General features: G+C 38.5%; 1 protein-coding gene across 1 annotated transcript in view; it reads right to left on the bottom strand.

The window, feature by feature from the left end:
- The window catches only part of ABCB4 (ATP binding cassette subfamily B member 4), a gene marked incomplete at its 3' end in the record, with an annotated part of 59,739 nt that extends 43,941 nt beyond the window's left edge, over positions 1 to 15,798 (bottom strand). Inside the window, exons 1-10 of the mRNA XM_079932186.1 lie at positions 15,753 to 15,798; positions 13,929 to 14,120; positions 12,223 to 12,394; positions 10,477 to 10,601; positions 7,181 to 7,352; positions 4,959 to 5,072; positions 3,803 to 3,913; positions 3,456 to 3,581; positions 1,054 to 1,257; positions 535 to 705 (exon numbers count right to left, since the gene is read on the bottom strand). Coding sequence (XP_079788312.1) covers positions 535 to 705; positions 1,054 to 1,257; positions 3,456 to 3,581; positions 3,803 to 3,913; positions 4,959 to 5,072; positions 7,181 to 7,352; positions 10,477 to 10,601; positions 12,223 to 12,394; positions 13,929 to 14,120; positions 15,753 to 15,793 — 1,428 coding nt within the window. The 5' untranslated portion in view covers positions 15,794 to 15,798. The remainder of the gene's footprint in view (positions 1 to 534; positions 706 to 1,053; positions 1,258 to 3,455; positions 3,582 to 3,802; positions 3,914 to 4,958; positions 5,073 to 7,180; positions 7,353 to 10,476; positions 10,602 to 12,222; positions 12,395 to 13,928; positions 14,121 to 15,752) is intronic.
- Positions 15,799 to 21,216: the final 5,418 nt, after the last annotated feature.

Raw genomic sequence — 21,216 nt, forward strand, 5'->3', positions numbered from 1 at the left:
AGCCCTTGCACAGACAGGAAGACCCAACACAGCCAAAAATAAGTAAATAAAAAAAAAAAAAAGTGTTGCTTATTTATATGCTTAGAAAAACATGCAAGTTGAACTTCCAGAAAAGCATCCATTCATTTTCATGAATAGATAAAGACGATGTACTGCCTACAAAATAAGGCAAATATTTGAACCGCTTTTCAGCTGGACCACTGCGTAAGTAACCAGATCTTTCTTTGTACATTTTACCACAACTACTTTTGATCAAAGCCCTAGCCTATGTGCAAGAAAAAAAACAAAGCTAAGCGGCTCACTGCACAGGTTTGGATTAGGGCTCACTGCACCTTGGTCAAAGCAAGCCAGTTAATGGGCTGCCCACCTCTCTCTGCAGTGCGCCTTGACAGAAAGGAGAAACCAAGAAAGCCCCACGGGAGAGCTTCATTTGCTCTTATGTTTATGTTTTTCAACCTAGACTCGCAAAGCATTGGCAAGAATTTTCAATAAAGTTTCAACTGGCTGGCCTTCAGGTGTTTAGGGTCCACTGACCTTATCCAAAGCTGCCTGTACCTCAGCTTCGCTCTCAGTGTCCAGCGCTGAGGTGGCCTCATCCAGCAGCAGGATCTTGGGGTTGCGAACCAGAGCCCGAGCGATGGCGATTCTCTGCTTCTGTCCACCACTCAGCTGGGCCCCTCTCTCTCCAACCAGGGTGTCAAATTTCTACAAGAGAAAGCATGGTGGAGCTCTTGAAGTATTTCAACTAGAAAAAGCTATGGAGCCTAGAAATTCATGAAGTCATCAGGGAGCTTCATTTTGACCATCGTAATGAGTCACAAATTATAATAAAATAAATAATATCGAATTCTGACAAACTACTAACATACTCTGTATAAAATTTTGTATGTTTCATGTACCAAGCTATACGCTCCAACTGGATAATTCAAGGGACTTACCTAGCAGAGTTGGACAACCCTGTACCTCAAACATTATTAGCTTAACCTCTGAAGAAAGAACTCACATGAGTTGAAATTCTCATTTCGAGGGCAACTACATTAACAGAGGCTTTACCTGTGGTAGTTTCATGATAAACTCATAGGCGTTGGCTTCCTTGACAGCTTTCTTTATTTCATCCATTGTTACATTTCCACGGCCATAACGAATATTTTCAGCAATGGTGGTAGAAAACAGCACCGGCTCCTGACTCACCACTCCAATTATTTCCCTCAGATACCTTACGTTAAACATCCTAATATCCTGCCCATCGATGGTAATCTGAAAAAACAAAATACTTCCATTGAATATTTTAAACCTTCTGATGTATAAAGCATCAAGACTCTAATTTGTTACCCAAAAAGCCTTAGCTAATATTTAACTTATTTCAGTGGTTAGAAATGAGAATTGGAAATAAAGCAATGTGGAAGACTAAAAATAAAAAGTGTATTCTCTCTTTTGATATTTATTATCTTACACATACAGTTTTTTTATGGATGGATTATTCTCCATAAGTGATTATATATTCGGTTATACATTTTTGGCATAACTATTATTTTTGCTTACCATTACTAAATCTGAATAAAAATGTCCCTTTACCTACCTAGTCTACATATCATTTTGATGGCATTATGATGTTTTACTGTAAGTAATATACCATAATTTACTTCAGCATTTCCCACCTGCTGAATATCTGGCTTCCTTCAAGGAACACTGAAGGACAATCATTATAAAAGCACAGAAATACCAGGCCGAAGCATATGATTTATTTTTTCTTCTCCGATAACAATTGCTTAACTTATACAATGACTGGCATATGTTGGGCGTTTATTATTTGCTGAATAAAGGTTGAATAAACAACCCTCTAAAAAGATTTTTAATAATTTACAATGTCAGCAGGAATATATAAATATATATCTGCTTCATTGTAATTTATTAGCTTTTATCATTTTAATGTCTTTTCTAATTAATAAGTGTGTGGTGGTAGCTTATATTTATTTTAATTCATATACAATTATAAGTGAGGTTGAACATTTCTTTAAACTTTTTACAAATCTACATTTATTCTCGAAAGATTTGCACGTTCATATCCTATGATAGATTCATATTAATTTCTAAAATAGTGATAATAGTTTTCCCACATATATCATAAATTATTTGTTCCAATTTATTGCTTTCTTTTATTATAATTTTACTGATTTTTATGGGGAGAGATTTAAGGAAAAACTGAATCAGTCAACTGTACCACTGGGCATTTTTCTATTATTTCAGCAGTAATAAAATTGCTAAATCACAATGTGAACAGTGAATATCTCTGAGTTATAGAATTTCTGAAGACTTTTTTCCCTGCTGACGTGTATTTTCTTTAAAAAATGTATTACTCCAATAATAATTTAAAAAATAAGATGTTTTCAAATGCTTATTCTCAATGGTTAGTATTTACTATGTTCTTTTTAAAAAATGAATAAAACTGTTTACACTTGAACCAACCTAGAGTTTGCTTTAGGAAATGAGGATGGCCCTATGTTCCTCTTTGGTGTATCAGATTTTTCAAAGAAGGTTTGTTAATTTTATTAAAGTAAATAAATAAATAATTTGTGTATCCTAGAAAACTTTGTATTCATTCCTGCAATCTCTGTTGTATCTCAATGCCTTTTTAGGTTTTTTTTGTTTTTCTTTGTAACTTGTAAACTTCTGTTTTCATTATTGTTGAATTATAATACATTTCATTGTCAGGTAAACTCAACGTCCAGAAGTTGGTGCAGTTGAGGAAATTTGAATATATACTGTGGGCTCGTATTGTATTAACATTAAATTTACTGATTTTGATGATTGTTTTGTGATTATGTAAGAGAATGTCTTCTTCTCAGAAAATATATTCTGCTTTGCAGTACACCTGAAACTAACACAAACTGTAAATCAACTATACTCCAATAAATATAAATAAGTTAGAATTTATAACAAAATTTTTAAAGGCCAAAAAAATATCCCCTAGGCCATTACTGTTCTCCATGTCCCCAGAAGCTTCTTAGAGACTAACCCACTTTCCCCTTCAGATATTCCAACAATTAAGAAAACTCAACCGCCTTTGATGAATTTAATTACTGTCCTAAGATTTCTTGTGATCCTGAACACAAGGTTATTAATAATTGCTATATGGAATATTTTTGACCAAACTCAGTAAGTCCTCCCAGTGGTTTGGATGACTATTTTCCAGTGACCTAGTGGGTTATGAAAAGCTTAGTTGGAACAGAGGAGAGTGTTGTCTAGCTTCTTTGGCTTTTATCATCTTGAATACTTTTGTTAAAACAGCCCAAGGTTTTGAATGCATTATCCAGATGCATTGCAATTCTATAGTCTTTTTACCAAAATTGGATTCACATGCAAATTTGTTAACAACCAAAACAAAACAAAACAATTTCAAAGGCCTAATTGGTATCCAGCTTCCCACTTTGGAGAACATGGCTCTTCCCACTTACCATGCCCTCTGTGGGGTCATAGAGCCTCTGTATCAGCTGGACCACCGTGCTTTTCCCACAGCCGCTGTTCCCAACCAGGGCCACCATCTGACCGCTCTCTACCTTCAAGTTGAGGGCCTTTAAGATCTATGAGGGAAAAGAGAGAAAAAGAACACACTTCACAACAAAAGCCTAAAAGGGGAGTAATCTGATTCAATTTTAAATTTGGAAAAAAAGTACCAAATAAGGGAATATAATCTCAAAAGGAAAAAAGCACATACATATCAAAATAATAGAGACTACGGATTCTTTAAGATGAATAACAATCAGTCTGAATTAGGAATTCCTATAAATATTACTTACAATACCTTGACATCAGGTCGAGCCGGATAACAGAAATGAACATCTTTGAACTCCAAATTCCCTTTGATGTTATCTGGTTTGTGTCCTCTCTCTGAAAAACTGTCAATTTTAGGATTCTAAATAAAACAAAATTCAATGACTATTCCATCATAGGACAAACAATTGCATTTTTAAGGAATATGCTTCAGCAAATTCCAAAAATAGGACCCAGAATGGCAACTCAAGTTGAAGACGGTGTGTGTTTAAGGAAATATTCCTTCTCAGAAAATAGGCTTTTCTTGAAAAGTACATAAAGGATATATTCATTTCATTTTATACGATATTTCCCTTTAAGTTTCTGGCATATCCTCATAAATTTTCTAAATGGTCAAACATGCACATTCCTACCGCTGCAATGACAAAAACATACTACCATGGATATATCCAGGTATTTCAGCATTTAGTGACAATTAGCTTATTCCTAAACAACAAATGTAATGGACTGGGTTGAGAAGACTGAACAATTGGTTAGAGCCAAGTTATTTAGGAACGATGTAAATTTTGTATATATGCAGAAGCTGAACAATTTTCTCATGACTTAGATTAATGAAGTAGGAATTGCTTGGATTAAACAATCACATTTCAGTTACCTAGTTTGCATTTTCTCTGTGTAAATGCAGTGACGTACTTATGTCAAAATGATCTTCTTTATTTCACTGCAGTCAGTACAACTTATGCAATACAGTTGATTCAAAATTATATCATATGCGCAGTGATCTTTTTTTTTTTTTTTGACAGGGGGCAACCCACAGCAAAGCATACTATCAATTTTGGTCCCACCAGTAACTTTTCCATCCACTCATCCTGTATACAAATCATAATATTCTTAGTCTGGCTACAAAATGAAAGAGAAAAGGAGGAAAACTAGGAAGACAAACATCTTTGCTTTGAACTCTAATAATAACACACTAGTGTAGATGTACTTTCCCAAAATGAGATCAGTGCTATTTGATTATTTAAAGATAAACTTTCAGAAATATTAGTAAGAGGCATTTGATTTCATTCATTACTAAAGAGAGGTTGTTCACTTGGCAAAACTTTCATACGACATTTAACCGAAAGCCAGATTTAATTAGCCAGACCTCAAAGAATTTTTCGGCATTAAAATAATAAGTGACTCACATTATCAATAATAGCAAAGATTGCATATGCTGCTCCTCTTGCATTGGCAAAAGCATCAATACAGGGAGCAGCCTGTCCAACGCTGAAGGCTCCGATCATGATTGAGAAAAAGACCTGAGCAAAAAGAACACAAGGAAAAGTTATAAGTCCTATTCTGGAGTCCACCATCATCTCAAATATGAGTTGTTTGGAATATACACTACCCAAAGGATCGCGATTAGGTTTATCCCTTTAAAATTTTTTTGGCAAAAGAGCCAAATTTAGAAGGTTACTATAGCATTTTATTGCATGAACAGGTTTCTTCAATCTCAAAAATATTTTTTTTGAAAAAAATATATATTTTTTGTCTAGCTAGCCAAACTATCTGTTGCTCTTCTCCTGGACTTAGACAAAGTCAGAAAGATTTTTCAAACCTACTTCCTTGATTCTGAAGCTATTGCCACCAGAGGAAAACATTTTCCATTAGTATTATTTTTCAGTCCTATATGATTTTCTCTAACTATTCATGGAATTACACAGAATGTTCAAGATAAAACAGATTTTGGCCGCATGAAATTTTCCTTAAAAAGTACTATGTTATGTATTAATACATATTTTGGTAAGACTTTTAATATAAAAAATAATAGTTCACACATTATAAAACACTAAATCACACCTGTGTGCAATGAGTAATATACAATTATTCTGTACTACAGCACACAAACTTAACACATCTGCCTTTATATTTTTTTCACTAGGAAAACAAATTGATATAGAAGAGTCAACACTATAGCTTCAGGAATCCAGATTATCAACAAACGTTAACTGAAGAAAACATAAATGAAGAGAAATTACTCCTTTATCTCTGGGCATGCTGAAACATCTACTTATAGTTTGTCTTTTCTCAGAAGACGGTAACAGTAACACTTCACATACCCAGAACTCAAATATCTCTCAAATATCTACGGACTACCTGCAATACAGAGAAAGACCAGTAAGAGAGCAAAGCCGTCTCTACCAAAAGCAATGCTATGAAGTCAATGCACTAGAGTTCTCAGTCTTTATGCAGAGGGCATCGCTGGGCTCCCTGCATCACGGGCGTCACTCTGTAGCCCTACTCGGGAGAAGTCACTGTCTACGTACTACAAATGGGGAGACCAGGCCAGAGAGGGCACACTCATCACAAAGGGTGAATGGCAGAGTCAGGATTCAATCTCCTTTCTTCATAAAATTTAGCAAATGAGGAAGTAAAGAGAGGTGGAGAACTTCCGAGCTGACAACCAGAGAGGAGACCAAAAGGAGAAAAATCAGACTCAGCAATGACGGAAGCTCATCTAGCCAATCAGCCCTCAAAACGTCAATGCAGTCTGAAGGTACTACCCTAGAGAACATTTTGAAATGATAAATTTTTATAATGTCCCTAAGCCATCATCAAGGGGTCCTCTGTTTAGAAAGATAGGGAAGTGCAGGTTTTAAAACATGGCTAGTTGAATGGTTACGTGTTGCCCTGACCGTCGCTGACATGGAAAGAAGGTCACAATACGTTGCTAGTTTATAAAACGTTTACAAAAAGGTATGCATAATACAATCCCAGTTTTGAAAGGAAACAAAATCCACATACAGAAAAGAATCCGGAAGATATACACCAAAGATATACACCAAAGATATACACCAAGATATACACCAAGATATACACCATTAAGTATATATGGATTATTAGATCACAAGTAATTCTAAGTAATTTCTAATTTTTCAAATTCTTCTAATTCTTTGTATAACTAGTATATATTTTTATAATCAAAAACGAAGATATTTTCATTTTGTAAAAGAAAAAGTAACTAAAATAACTTTTCATCTTGTATTTGGATAGCTGATGTTTTATATCACGTAAATTTAACATTCTCTCATAGTATGACCTACGTACAATAATGTTTACTTTCTTATATAATGAAACTCAAAGGCAGAATGAGGGGGGCGCCACTACATATTTGTTCATTCATAAATTCATTCCATTTTTCAAAATTTATATGCTCCATGTGTTTCTCGATTGGTCTATCTACATGTTATGCCCTGTGTATTCTACAAGGTCAGCTCTACCCACAGGACAGAGCAAAGGTTTACAGAATGAAAAAAGCCTATAACCATGGCTCATCCTTCAAAAAGGAGGAGAATGAAAGAAAAGAAAAGGTAGGTGGATAAACGACATTTTCAGATTCTTCATAAATATTAGGAAAACAACTTACTGTCATTGCATTTCCAACAGTGTATTCTTTTGCTATAACTAGAGTGGATCCATACCAGAAGGCCAGCGCATATGATGCATATATTAACAGGAAGGCAATGCCCATGGAAATGTTCGCCGAAATAGCTTTTTTAATTCCAATCTTTTTGGCATTTTCTAGATGTTTCTGATACCTACCAGAAAATAAGGGGAAAACATAATAAGAAAACAATCCATAATCTGAGCCATATTCACCTCCTTGATAGTTGGAGGTTTAAGGCACAAAGCCATAAAAGAAAGCCCTGGTGAGACCCAGCTTCCTGGGAACTCAACCAATTCAGGATCGGCCAGGACTAGAACCCATCTGAGCCTTTTCTTTACTGGCCTGGACCCATCTCCCTTGGTCCCTACCAGTCCTACCAGTGTTCCCATAGCTGTTCCAGGATTGAACTCCCATCCCTGGGAGAACATCACCATCCCTTCATGGCCAGCATCACAAGTCAAGGCAAAGGTGGAAGAAGAGAAACCAAGCGAAGCCAACCAGGAATGACGCCAAAATGTAAATACTATTTGGGACTCTTCAAACAGATTCTTAACACAGGCAAATTTGTCTTCTCCAGAGAATAACCTCCTTCCACAGCCCCACTGGGTGAGGGACAGGAATTTTACACGTTTGCGTACTTATACTTGGGCTTTTGCTTTGGTTTGGTTTTTGTTTTGTTTTGGTTTTGATCAGGCTGACCTTCAACTGTCAAGCCTGGGTACAAGGTTATAAACTGGTCACCGCTTATGGGATACAGGCTCCTACTCAACTTTTCTAGATTTTAGTTTCATCACTTGTAAAATAGAGTTACTCTTTTTTTAATAGAAGTATAGTTGATTTACAATGTTGTGTCAGTTTCAGGTGTACAGCAAAGTGATTCAGTTATACATATGTATATATATTCTTTTTCAGATTCTTTACCTTATGGATTATTACAAGATATTGAGTATAGTTCCCTGTGTTATACAGTAGGTCCTTGTTGGTTATCTATTTTATATATAGTAGTATGTATATGTTATTCCTAAACTCCTAATTTATCCCTCCCTTCCCTTTCGCCTTTGTTAACCATAAGCTTGTTTTCTATATCTGTGAGTCTCTTTCTCTTTTGTAAATAAGTTCATGTGTATCATTTTTTTAAAATCCACATATTATCGCTATCATATGATGTTTGTCTTTCACTGTCTGGCTTACTTCACTTAGGATGATAAGCTCTAGGTCGTTCCATGTTGCTGCAAATGGTATTATAAAATGGAGTTACTAATGCCTACCTTGCAAGACAATTATGAGGTTGACAGATAATGATAGAACGTTGTTAGTACAGTGCTGGCGTATAGCTGGAAAAACCTGATAATTCCTATTCCTATTACTATTGTTTTAGAATTTAATGTCTTCCTAAATATCGCTCATTCTATTATTGTCATATTTTTGAATATTAATTAAAATTCATATTACTGCCTTCTAGGATTTGACATAAAGGTATAAATGTCTAGAATGGTTCTGTCAAATAACAATATTTTTTCCATCAATTTCAGTTAAGCCTTCCATGCTAGATGCAAAGAGTCTATAAATTTTGATTTTGGCTCCCTAAAATCAGAAAAAAAAAAATCCACTGATATACAGTGAGACTTTAGAGAAAATACCACATACATTAGAGCGTTTCTATTTCTAACAAAAGACAAACAACATCATATCTTTTTCAGTTTAACCAAATAAGATGTTGAGAATTTCTTCATTTTTTTAAAATGTACGTTGCCACCAAAAATTATGTCTTTCAATTACTTAAAGCACCCTACTCTCCAGTGCTGTTTCCTCAGTGTTGGATGATGCATACATTTAGCTGAGCTGCGTCCCTGGGGAGACAGCCAGCTCGCCATGCCCAGCACTGTGCTTAGTCCCAGGTGGCCCAGTTGCAAGGTGTGGGCACGTCAGCCCCAACGTGACACGGGCTCCAGGGACAGTGGTGGACATGCTGTAATTACCTTCGCTGAGGCGGCTCGCTTACTGCTGCTAATGGAGAGGCACTGATTACACTCATCCTGAGGTGTGTGGGCTACTGTGTACAGAAAGCAGCAGTGAGAGAGAAAAAGGAAGAGTTAGAGAACCAGGTATAGGCTGGCTTTGAAGAGGGCTTAAGGAACAGAAAAATAGAAAATGAAAAAGAGGGGAGTAGGGAACCTTTGCTTTTAAGGCTGGAGAATTGCCAGAGAATTTCTCTTTCAAAGAGTTGTGGGTGGGGCTTCCCTGGTGGCGCAGTGGTTGACAGTCTGCCTGCCGATGCAGGGGACACGGGTTCGTGCCCCGGTCCGGGACGATCCCACATGCCACGGAGCGGCTGGGCCCGTGATCCATGGCCGCTGAGCCTGCGCGTCCGGAGCCTGTGCTCCGCAACGGGAGAGGCCGCAACAGTGAGAGGCCCGCGTACCGCTAAAAAAAAAAAGAGTTGTGGGTATCAGGAGTCCCATAGGATGGCAAAAGAAAATACTTCACATGGAGTCATACTTCAGCGATATTAGGGAATGTTATTATTTAAAGAAAACTGGTTGGGGCATTTAAGTAGAGCTGAGTAGCCTTTATTAGTGGGCTTTGTTCTGGCCTATAGGTTTTCGCCTATCAAGTTCCTCTAGAGCAGGGGTACTCCACCTGGAATCCCCGGTTAAGGAACTTGAATGGGAAAAAATTTACATATTTAATTTCACTACCCTATAACCGGAATTTAGCATTTCCTTCAATTCTCAAGGCAGGCAACAAACTGCTGTATGGTTCGCAGTCACTGTGCCTGTGTTGCCAAAAGAAATCCCAGATCATTTTCATGCCACTCTTCTAATTATTACAGATATCTTGAAGTATCTTTTACCTGCAACCCGCTTTGAATTACAGTAAATATTTGACCCGTATTTAGTTCTTAGTATTTAATAGGTTAAGAATAGAGATATGTAATGACCACATGACACTTTTAAAATGTTTTGATACCTGTACTTCACTATAATTGGTTTCCTTTGTAATCCTACATATTTTGTGTTATGCATTTAAAATCATTATTTTAAGAAGGGAGTCCATAGGTTTCATCAGACTGCCAAAGAAGTCCATGGAACATAAAAAGGTCAGAACCCTGCTGTAAAGTCTGACGTTAAACTCTAGCCATCAGTAAAGGGTGCCTATATTTTGTGGGCGAGGGGTTAATATTAGGTAAAGGAAAGCAGTAGACACATATCACAAAAGAATAAGTGACAAAATGTAAAAGTGGGTTCTTTGAACTAGTGGACAAAAAACCTGACCTTTTCAGCTCTCTGTTCTGGCCCCCAAAAGCTATCACAGTCTTGATGGCCCCTAGAGCCTCTTCTGCCACAGCGCCTGCTTTTGCATATGCAGCTAGTTCTTTGTCACTAAATGCTGAGAGAATCTGGAAAAGAGAGAAACATTCATGCCTTTTGTATGGGGAAAAATGTTAAAAGACAGTCTGATCAACTCTTTCACTTACTTTTTCTTCCCAAACCCTGTCCTTTATCAAACATTGTAGATATGAAGCAAACCACACTCACTGTACCCGATCCAACGGCTGCTTCCACTCCCTACAAGGGGCGGATTTGATCCGCCCTGGTGACATGCTCCCCAAGAGGAGTCCTAAGCAGCTTTCGGCAGGAAAGCGCCCTTTGCAGGAAAGAGCTCTCTGCAGGAGGCCCCTTGGTCTTGTCGCTAACCTTAAACCAGGCGCCCCCGTGCTCTACTCACCTCTGGCCCTAGCACACCTTTCAGATCTTTTGATCACGCAATACTTTGTGTAACTTGTTGGTTCTTTCCAGAGATCAAAGATGTAGAAATGCAGAATAAGTAATTAACAGATGACCAGATCTTTTCCCTAGCTTCCCCTTCAATAATCTTGTGAACAAAACTGTGTGAACAAGATAGCATCTAAAGAAAGGTCACAAGAGGTCAACAAGCCCGCACACAAGCCTGCACGCAATGGAGGAGGGTGATGATTCTGACCCCCTATCTCAACAATTAACTGAGGTTACTTCCCCTTTTCCATTGAAAAGCTTTCATGACTGAACAGAATCTTCAGAGACGGTTTTTTGGGGACACCAAGTCCACCATCTCCCCAGACTGCCAGCATTCCGATTAAAAGTAACTTTCCTTTCTACCAACTTTTGCAAGTATTGATTGTTTTTAAGCAGCGAGCAGCCGGACTTGATTCGGTAACAGAGTCAGCAAAAGGAAATCCACACATAGTTCTCTAGATAGTGTTTTTTGGGAGTAGTGTGGAGTTCTGTATCTACTACCGTTTGTTCTCTGTTAATTGCAAAATAAACTAAAATAAAACCTTACTACTTGGAAAGGATTCACCATCCTTTTTTTTTTTAATTGTGTCACGATTTTTAATCACTTTGAAAACCATACTTCCAGGCCTACTCACGGGTATTCTACTGAATAAGATGGCTAAACAAGATGTTGCAGGAGAACAGTAAAGGAAGAATCGAAACAAAAGAGATGCCAGAGTCTACTAAGTAAATCATCAACCCCAGAATGAGCAAAAATTGCCAGTAAAGTTTCTCAACTCTGGAGTGTTGGTTGAAATAGAACAGGTTTTGTGGATTTTACTGCAAGGCAAAATTGTCAGAGTGCCATTTAACTGTCACAGGTAACAATTCAAAGTAAATAGGACAAATCTAAACTTATTTAAATGTTTTATATTCATGCAATAGTTTGAAGGAACGTCATATTTTTAAATTATGTTTCCTGAAATAAGGACATGACCATTTATGTAATTTAAATTAGTACGCCAGAAGATTTACCTAAAGTAGTAACAGTTCCAGAAACAAAATGTAACTGAGGTAATAACTGTGACATTTTGCGTCACATTAAAAACAATCTTCCTTATTAGAGCACCAGATTAACAACGTGGTCCTGGATGTGGTTTCAAATGACATTTAACATGGATCTGCACAAGTACCAGAATCCTGCATATTGAAAATAACTCTGTCTGCGTGGGTTAACACACACGGAAATGCCCACGTTTCACATACCTTTGCCCAAACAGCTGTAGAGAGTCCCAGGATAGGGCTGATGGCCATTATCACAAGAGTGAGCTTCCATCCTCTGAGAAACCCCACTATGAATCCTGCAAAAAACGTGGCTATTGCTTGAAAGAACATTCCAACCTTGTCACCAATTCCTTCACTGATTTTGGAGATGTCACTAAAAAAGATCACACCTAAGTGGTTACAGGCAGGAGGTCTTCAGTCAGAAAGGTGAAGCAGACATCTAACAAACACAGAGACAGGCAACACTGGTTCAGACTCCTGCAAGCCTCTTTCACAGTCTTAGCCTCTTGAATGACATTTTTCCCCACCTAAATACTGTACAAAGGAAGAAATTCAGGATTAGTTCACGCTTCTAAGAAGTTAATAGCATTAAAAGTTGATGCTATTCAATTAGTTAATCCTGTTAGAGAAACATTAGCATTTTGAACCTATGAGTCAATTTGTTTAAAGGCAGGAGCTAGGGGGCTTCCCTGGTGGCGCAGTGGTTGGGGGTCCACCTGCCGATGCGGGGGACGTGGGTTCGTGCCCCGGTCCGGCGGGATCTCGCATGCTGCGGAGCGGTTGGGCCCGTGGGCCATGCCCGCTGGGCCTGCGTGTCCGGAGCCTGTGCTCCGCGGCGGGAGGGGCCACGGCAGTGGGAGACCCGCGTGCCGCAAAAAAAAAAAAAAAAAAAGTAAAAGCAGGAGCTAGGAAGGGCACTGCAACAGGAATAGGGAAGGGCTCCTTGCTTCTACCCTTGATGATATTTTCAACGCACTCTATTCTCAATACAGCAGCCAGTGTGATCCTTTGAAAATGGAAATCTGAACATGCTACTCCTCAGATCAAAAATGCCCAGTGGCAAAGCTGAGGCCAGCCAGGCCCTACATGCTCTGATCCTCCCTTCTCTTGGACCTCATATGCTCACTACCCTCTTGCCAGGACCTCCAGTCAGGAAAAGCTTATCATCTATGTCCCCCTGCTGGAAAGTAAGCAACAAGAGGAAGGAGATCTTTGTCTCATTCATTGGTATATCACAAACATCTAGAACACTGTTTGGCACATAATAGGCCCTCAAGGGCTTCCCTGGTGGCGCAGTGGTTGAGAGTCCGCCTGCCGATGCAGGGGACACGGGTTCGTGCCCCGGTCCGGGAGGATCCCACATGCCGCGGAGCGGCTGGGCCCGGGAGCCATGGCCGCTGAGCCTGCGCGTCCGGAGCCTGTGCTCCGCAACGGGAGAGGCCACAACAGTGAGAGGCCCGCGTACCGCAAAAAAAAGAAAAAAAAAAATAGGCCCTCAAATATTTGTTGAATAAGTGAAGAGTCAATAAGTACTAAGATAAGTCTCTTTGTGAATTCATTCAATCATTGATTCACTCATTCATCCATCTTGAGGGTCATCTTAATATCTGTCAGGCCTGTGATAGATATGTTTGTCTCCATGAGAGATAAACAAGTAAAGGATGTAAGCTCATTCCTCAAATACGCCTACTACATAACTAAGGCAAAAAAATCTAACAGATAAGGAAAATACACTGCGGCATAGGCTGTAATTTCTAAAGACGGCTATCAGATGATCTATTCCCAATACACACCAAATGCTTAATCTAGGAAAAAAAATTTTTTCATTTAAAATCTTCCTTGGACATATTTTCACATACTTAGCAGTTAATTTCTTTATGAAAGTGTGGTGTTAACAGTATACTTACTCTGTTAGCCGAGTATTGAGTTCAGTGGTGTCATTGATGTCAAACCAGCCTATTTCCTGTCGTAGAATAGCATGAAAAAACTCTTGCCTAATTTTCTTAATCTGTCGGCCAGCTGCCAAAGTCCAAAATGAAACTTGTATATAGGCAGCAACAAGAACTCCAGCACCTAACCCTGAATAATAATATGCATATCTGGAAAATAATTCAAAAGTTTCTTTTAAATATAGTCTTTATCTCTTTGGGGAGAAATATTCAGAAATGGGAATTAGTCAATTTACAGACAGATCACAAAGACCGTGTAGGACATTGTAACAAACACACATTAATTTTTTTCTCTTTTCTTAAATTATTAAGAGGATAATGGCAAATCTATCCACTTGCATGATCAGCCAAAGGTAAAATAAAGTTTTGTGGTGAACTGCAAAAATATAATGGTGCTCATGAACCATTTTTAAACTGATATTGACAGTCTGTAAACACAATTTGCCTCTTTCATAATTCATATTCTAGACTTGCATATCTTACTGTACTTAAAAAGTGCACCACATTGCAAATACAGGACTAAACAGACCGAGCATGCAAAATGGTTCTTAGTATAAGTTTTCCCGTATTGTTTACACAAAGAACAAAAAACCCTCTTCCTAATTGGCAGAAGTTGAAAGGTGTTTTGAAAATAGAACGCTAGGGGCTTCCCCGGTGGTGCAGTGGTTGAGAATCTGCCTGCTAATGCAGGGGACACGGGTTCGAGCCCTGGTCTGGGAGGACCCCACATGCCGCGGAGCGACTGGGCCCGTGAGCCACAACTACTGAGCCTGTGCCCCGCAACAAGAGAGGCCGCAATAGTGAGAGGCCCGCGCACCGCGATGAAGAGTGGCCCCCACTTGCCACAACTAGAGAAAGCCCTCGCACAGAAACGAAGACCCAACACAGCCAAAATTAATTAATTAATTAATAAACTCCTACCCCCAACATCTTAAAAAATAAAAAAATAAAATAAAAATAGAACGCTAAAATGTCATGAATTCAAACCAATTCGGAGTGAAGTCTTCACTAAATTAGAGGAAAGTTAGTATCTTTATTTTTTTTTAATTTAATTAATTTATTTTTAGTTTTTGGGGCATGGCCCGCAGCATGTGGCATCTTAGTTCCTCTACCAGGGATGGAAATTGTGCCTCCTGCGTTGGAAGCGCGGAGTCTTAACCACAGGACCATGAGGGAAGTCCCAAAAGTTACTATCTTTAAAAGTAATAAATTCAATTTCAATACTCTCAAATATATTTTCTACATCATTTTACAAACTGTTTCCAGATAGAAGCCTTTCAGGCCTGCTATGGCAAACAGACAGTACTCATTTACGTCAGCAGCATTAGTTGATAAGTAAACATACAAACGATATGTGACAGGCTCTTGGGATTTCTACGAAGAAGGCTGAATGAGCGGAAAAATGCCATAAATGACATTACTGGATCAACGGACAAAACTGGAATACAGATGATAGACTGGATCAAAGCATTGTATCAATATTAAATGTACTGAGGTTGATAGCTGTACTGTGGTTGTAAAGAGAATGTCCTGTTCTTAGGAACCATGCTGAAGAATTTATGAGTAAAGGGTCATACTCTGTGCAGTTTATTTAAATGGCAGGGGAGGGGGAATAAATGAAAACAATAGGTTAAAGTGTCTAACAAAAGGTAAAGCGTATACAGGGACTCTTTGTACATTCTTAAAACTATTCGTAAGTTTGAAATTATTTTCAAATAAAATGTTTTTAAAAGTACACCATAAAGAAGTACATATGTATATATGCATATATTAGCCAATTACCTAGTCATTTCTTCTTCCAGAATTCTGGCTGGATTTAGCATTAACAAGGAAAAATTCACTAAATAAAAACAAAACAAAACAAAAATAAGACATTTTTGAAAGGCACTGCCAGGTTTTAAAAATCTTTTTTCTCTTTCCTTTTCACTCTCAAGTCACTCTTTTCATTTGACTCATGTAAAGGTCCCAAGGGTTTAGGTGTATTTAGGGTCCAGTTGGGGGAAGTTAAGCCCTCCCAGGTTCAGCCCCCTTCCTAGAGGTCTTGGGCCTTGAAGCAAAGCAGCTTCCTAAGGCAGCAGAGAGGAGCTGACGAAGGGCATACAGAAGGCAGGGGGGAAAAAAGAAATGGTCCACATAGAAAACACAAGATTTAAGGCGCACTTTTTTTCTTAGTGGCGCAAAGCACTTTCCACATACTTGCTTCTTTTGATTTTACTTTACTATATGTGTGTGTTTTCCCTTACATGCTTCCTCACGACGTAAATAATAGAAAGGCTGAATTACATGCATTGCAAAGGAAGAAAAGTTAAAGAAAAGAAAAGATAGCTGAGTTGCTCAAAGACAAGTCAGTAGATCACTGGTACTCGGTCACCATCCTGCATTCCCTGTCCTGGTATTTTTAAAGCAGTATTAACTGGAAGGAAATTGTCTTTTAATTTGAACTAATGTGATAAAAATGTCAATGTGCCTTTTCTGGTTTACATGTTTTAGTAATAGCTAGGATTTATTGAGCATTTATTACATGCCAGGCATTGTTCTCAACACTTTACATGCATTACTTCGTTTCAGTTTCACAGCAACTCTATGAGGTAGGACTATTTCATAAATTCCCATTTTACAGATGAAGAAATTGAAGCACAGGGAGATAAAGTAACTTACCCAAAGTCACACAGCTAGCAAGTAGGCTGAGAGTCCTAACACTATACCATACAGCTCCTGACACTATACTACAGTGATTGATTCATGTGGTAATGACTCATTTTCACTTTTTCAAAAACACAAAGTGAAAAAATAAAAAGGAAGCAGCCCATATCTACTGCATTCACATAATCATAGGATAAAATGTCACCACAGCATTGATGAGAAAGCACACCAGGGTAGGCATTTCCCATTTACCATGATGCTAGCAGAGAAACTAGTCTTTGTACTAGCCTCAGATCATGTTTTCTGGGTGCTGTGTTACCATTCTTACCTTCCTCCAAAGGAAAATAAGGTAGAAATTTATTTTAAACTACTGTCAGGATCAATTACCAGGCATGTGGCCCTGATGGTGGCATAATTTTCCCCTTAGGATTGTTCTTTCTACAGATGTTCATAGTGAAGTGTTTCTGCTTCTTAATCTAGCTCTTTATCAGTTACTAGATCCTTGAGGAATGAGACCGTATTTTACTTCTGTTCTTATCTGTTACATTTTGCAAGCTCATTTCCTTCCTGAGTTCATAAATCTGACACCTTTGATATGCTACATTGGAACCGTGTTTCGAATTAGAGGCAGACAAGCTATCCTAAAGCTGTGGTATTTGTAGAAACCATTGTTCAAAACCACAGGCAACCTGCAGATATATGGGTACCTCGCTATTTTTTCCCCCTGAATGTAGAAATCAGGTGAAATCCTAGAATGAGTTTTACTCTCCTCCAACACCAATATTACAACTCAGATTGACCCTCCCTCCTAGGAAATAAGAATCTACAAACAGTCCAAGTTTGACCTGCTCCTTTCTCAGAGTCCCAGGCCAAGAATGGCAATCTAATTCTGGGTTAGTAACCGTAGGAGCCCCAAAGCCCTCAGGAAACCAAGAGTTTCTGCTGCCTGACCACAAAGGTGAGGCAAATGTGTGTTGATGTCTCGTTCCTGGAAGAGCCATGGAACGAAATCTGGAATTCTAGGCTTGGAAATCTCATGGAATTAGTTCTGGAAAAGGCCTCGACCTGGTCTTCTCAGATGCTACCTATTAAGCTTCAGTCTCCTAAACAGTCTTTAAGTAGTTCTGTGGTTGAATGCTTCACAACGCTGTCTGCCTGTTAGAATCCCGTGGGGAGCGTGAAAAAATATAGATGCCCAGGCTCCATCCAAGACCAGCTGAATCAGAACCTCTGGCTGAGTCTAGATCATAATTCTAAAAAGTGTCCCCAACTGATTCTAATGTTCCAGGATGGAGAACTCCTACTCTAGTCTGCCTGAATGCCTCCCATAATGAGGAAATGGGGAATTCTAGAAGCCGCCTATTCATTTTAGAGAGCTCCCATATAATTCATCCATTTCATAGATGGGGAAACAGAAGCTTAGAGTGGTTGTTTCATATCCAAGTTCTTACAGCTAGTTTCCCCCCAATATTTATGTTCCAGACACTTGACATAAACTGTCTCATTTAATTCTATCAGTAAGTCTACCTTTCAAAGGTGAGAACAGTAGGGATTATAGAGGTTAAGTAATTTGCCCAAAGTCATAAGCTGGTAAGGGCCTAAATAATAAATGTATACCTTAAGGATTACATGGGGAGACATTACATGAGGTCACTCTGAGTCTCAAAGTAAATCAATGTCTGCCTTACTTGATTCTGCCCGGGACTTCTTTTATTATATAGAAACACTCAGCACAGGACAGAGTTGGTGCATGTCCAGGCAGCTTTGGCAGTGTGGGTAATTAATTAAGGTAACTGGGACTCAAAACTGCCTTTTCCTCTCATCTATGTGGCAATGCAAGGGCACGCAGGGTATATTGATTTCTCCACAGAATCTCCTACATTACTACAGTCACATAGATTTGGCATAAGATATCAGGTTCCTAACATTCTGCAGAAAAACTGTTTCCTATGACTCCATTCTTAGGTTTGGATGAGGAATGTTTTATGCATAGTTTCTGCACAACTGAGTCATTGTGACGGAACAACCTTGTCACAGAGCCTTTATTCTGTTGACAAGGATGGGCTCTGTTCACAGTAAGTCACCATCAGGCCCTCCTGTAATTAAACCTTTTTTTCTTCTAACATTCCCTTCTCATTTGGCTCCCATCTAGTCTAGCTGTCCAAGAATCCAACGATTCTAAAGAATAGACTTTAAATAACATCATCTCTATGAGATGAGCTAGTGAGCTCAGCTAAGTACAGCTGAATACTCTATCTACGCTCAATCCCCAGGGTTTTTGCTAAACTACAAATGTAAACATACCAATGAGCTCTCTGAGTATGAAATATAACAATTTCGTCTTCTCCAAAGAGGCATGGGAGTATTATTTGTACACACTACTGAAGAGCGGACATTGGAATTAATAACATTTGAGGTACTTCCCATTCCAAACCCTCCAAGACAGCTAATACGCCTAATGACAAATGTGGCTGTAGAGGACCAAGTGTCATTTAATTTGGAGGCCACTGAAACTAAGTTGGCAACTCGGGTGAGTTTATCACTCCAGGTATTACAGGTCTGTAAGTGAGCTCATGACATGTCCCAGAGAGACCTTGAATTTAGCCCTGGCCACAGTACATGGCACCTGTCTGCCATTCCAGCTTCAAAGCGATACGGTTGCATCATGAGAAACACAGAAAAGACAAGCAAACTGCTCCAAATAAGAAAGTTGTGGAATTACTGCGGTGTTAGCAAAAACAAAAATAGGACGGATAAAACCGAACCAAATGCCAACTCCCCTGTGATAAGAGCACTGCATCAGATTTCTCAAAAAATTTAATTGTGATAATATACACAAAACCATCTTAACCATTGTAAGTGTATAGTTAAGCAGTGTTAACTATATTCACGCTGTTGTACAACCAACCTCCAGAACTTTTTCACCTTCCCCCAGCTGAAACTATGCCCATTAAACAACAACTCCCCGTTTTCTCCTCCCCCAAGCCTGCTACCACTACCTTACTTTCTGTTTCTATGAATTTGGCTACTACAGACACCTCATCTAAGTGGAATGATACAATAATTGTCTTTTTGTGACAGGCTTTTTTCACTTAGCATAATGTCCTCAAGGGTCAACCATGTTGTAGCAGGTGTCTGAACTTCCTTATTAAAGCTGAATAATATTCCCTTGTATGTATATAACATATTTTGTTTATCCACTCATTCGTTAATCTGATTTTTTTAAATCCTGAGTTGAGACCCATTTTTTAGTGATGCGTTTGAATATAGGCATCATCCTACTGTATGTGTCTGTGTGTGTCCTATAGATATAGATCTTATAAGAAGTACAAGGAAAACAAATAGAAAATTCCTCATTTCCTTGAAGGCTTTTTAAACTATCCTATCTTACTCCAATTTTACCTTTATGGTGTTGAAGTTCTGGCCACTGGTCAAGCACAAGTAATCCATTTAAAACTTTGCCAAACACATTTTTTTAAAGGAGAAAGTTATTTACATTGGCAGTATAATGCATATGGTCATGGCTGGGATGGCAGAAAGACCTGGGTTTGAATTCTGCCCTAATACTGTATAACTCTGGACAAGCCTCAGTGTCTTCATGTGTCACAGAAAATAATATTACCTACTGTGTGGGACGGTTCTTGGAGGCTTAAGTGAAATAAGACCTAGCACACGATATACACAATGAAAGGTTACTATTATTGGTGTTATTTTTATTATAAAGAGGTTCTTCTCAGAGACAAGAGTACTGGAGAGTAAATAAACTATTTTTGTAGGAGCTTGATTTAACTTTTGAAGGATGCTTTTAGTAGACTTCTAAAAGGCATTAATATTCATCAATATTTATGTAAAGTACAGCTTTTTTTCCCTGTTGTATAAATTAAGCAATCATATTCTCTTAGGTAATTACAATTAAGCCCTACAATGCTAGGCAAATATGTAGTTCTCAATCAGTGAACGCTGAAAACTCTTACTGAGTGTCATCTAAACTACAGAGTCCACTTTTTCTCAGTTATCTTTACTGTGAAAGCTGCCTTTCCTTTGTCAGTTGTTTTCCTTCTATTCCACCATCTGCGTGCCAGTAAAGCTTCACTCGGGCTTCTCCAGCCTAGTGCTCACAGGTCTCTTGGGAGGAACTGAGCTATCATGCTTCGCAGAAAGCATGAACATCTTCCTTTCTATGTTAAATCTGGCTAATATGAAAATAACTTTGTGCATTGAAACCGCACTCCAGTGCTGTTGACACAGCCTCTCACATAGATGACATTAACTTACAGGACTCCTTTGGCTCTTCAGTAATTATAGTCCTTTGAGTGAGTTTCAAAGCACATCATTTTCACATTGAGTCCATTGACTCTTTAGTATGCTGTCAAGTAAACAAGTCAACCTTGTTGATCCAAAAATTAGAGACAGAAAGTGGGTCTAATTTTAGCAAAAAGGATGGGGGAAGATAAAAAAAGAAAACCAGAAACAGACCTACAAGCTGAGCATAGCTAAGAAGTACTACCACACAAACTGATATATTCTGAAGCTCATCAGTAATCACTAATGGGATGGACACTGCACAGACATACTCTGTTATAGTTCCACCATCCTCACGTAG

This window comes from Stenella coeruleoalba, assembly GCF_951394435.1.
Source record: "Stenella coeruleoalba genome assembly, chromosome: 9".
In the NCBI taxonomy this organism is placed as follows: domain Eukaryota; kingdom Metazoa; phylum Chordata; class Mammalia; order Artiodactyla; family Delphinidae; genus Stenella; species Stenella coeruleoalba.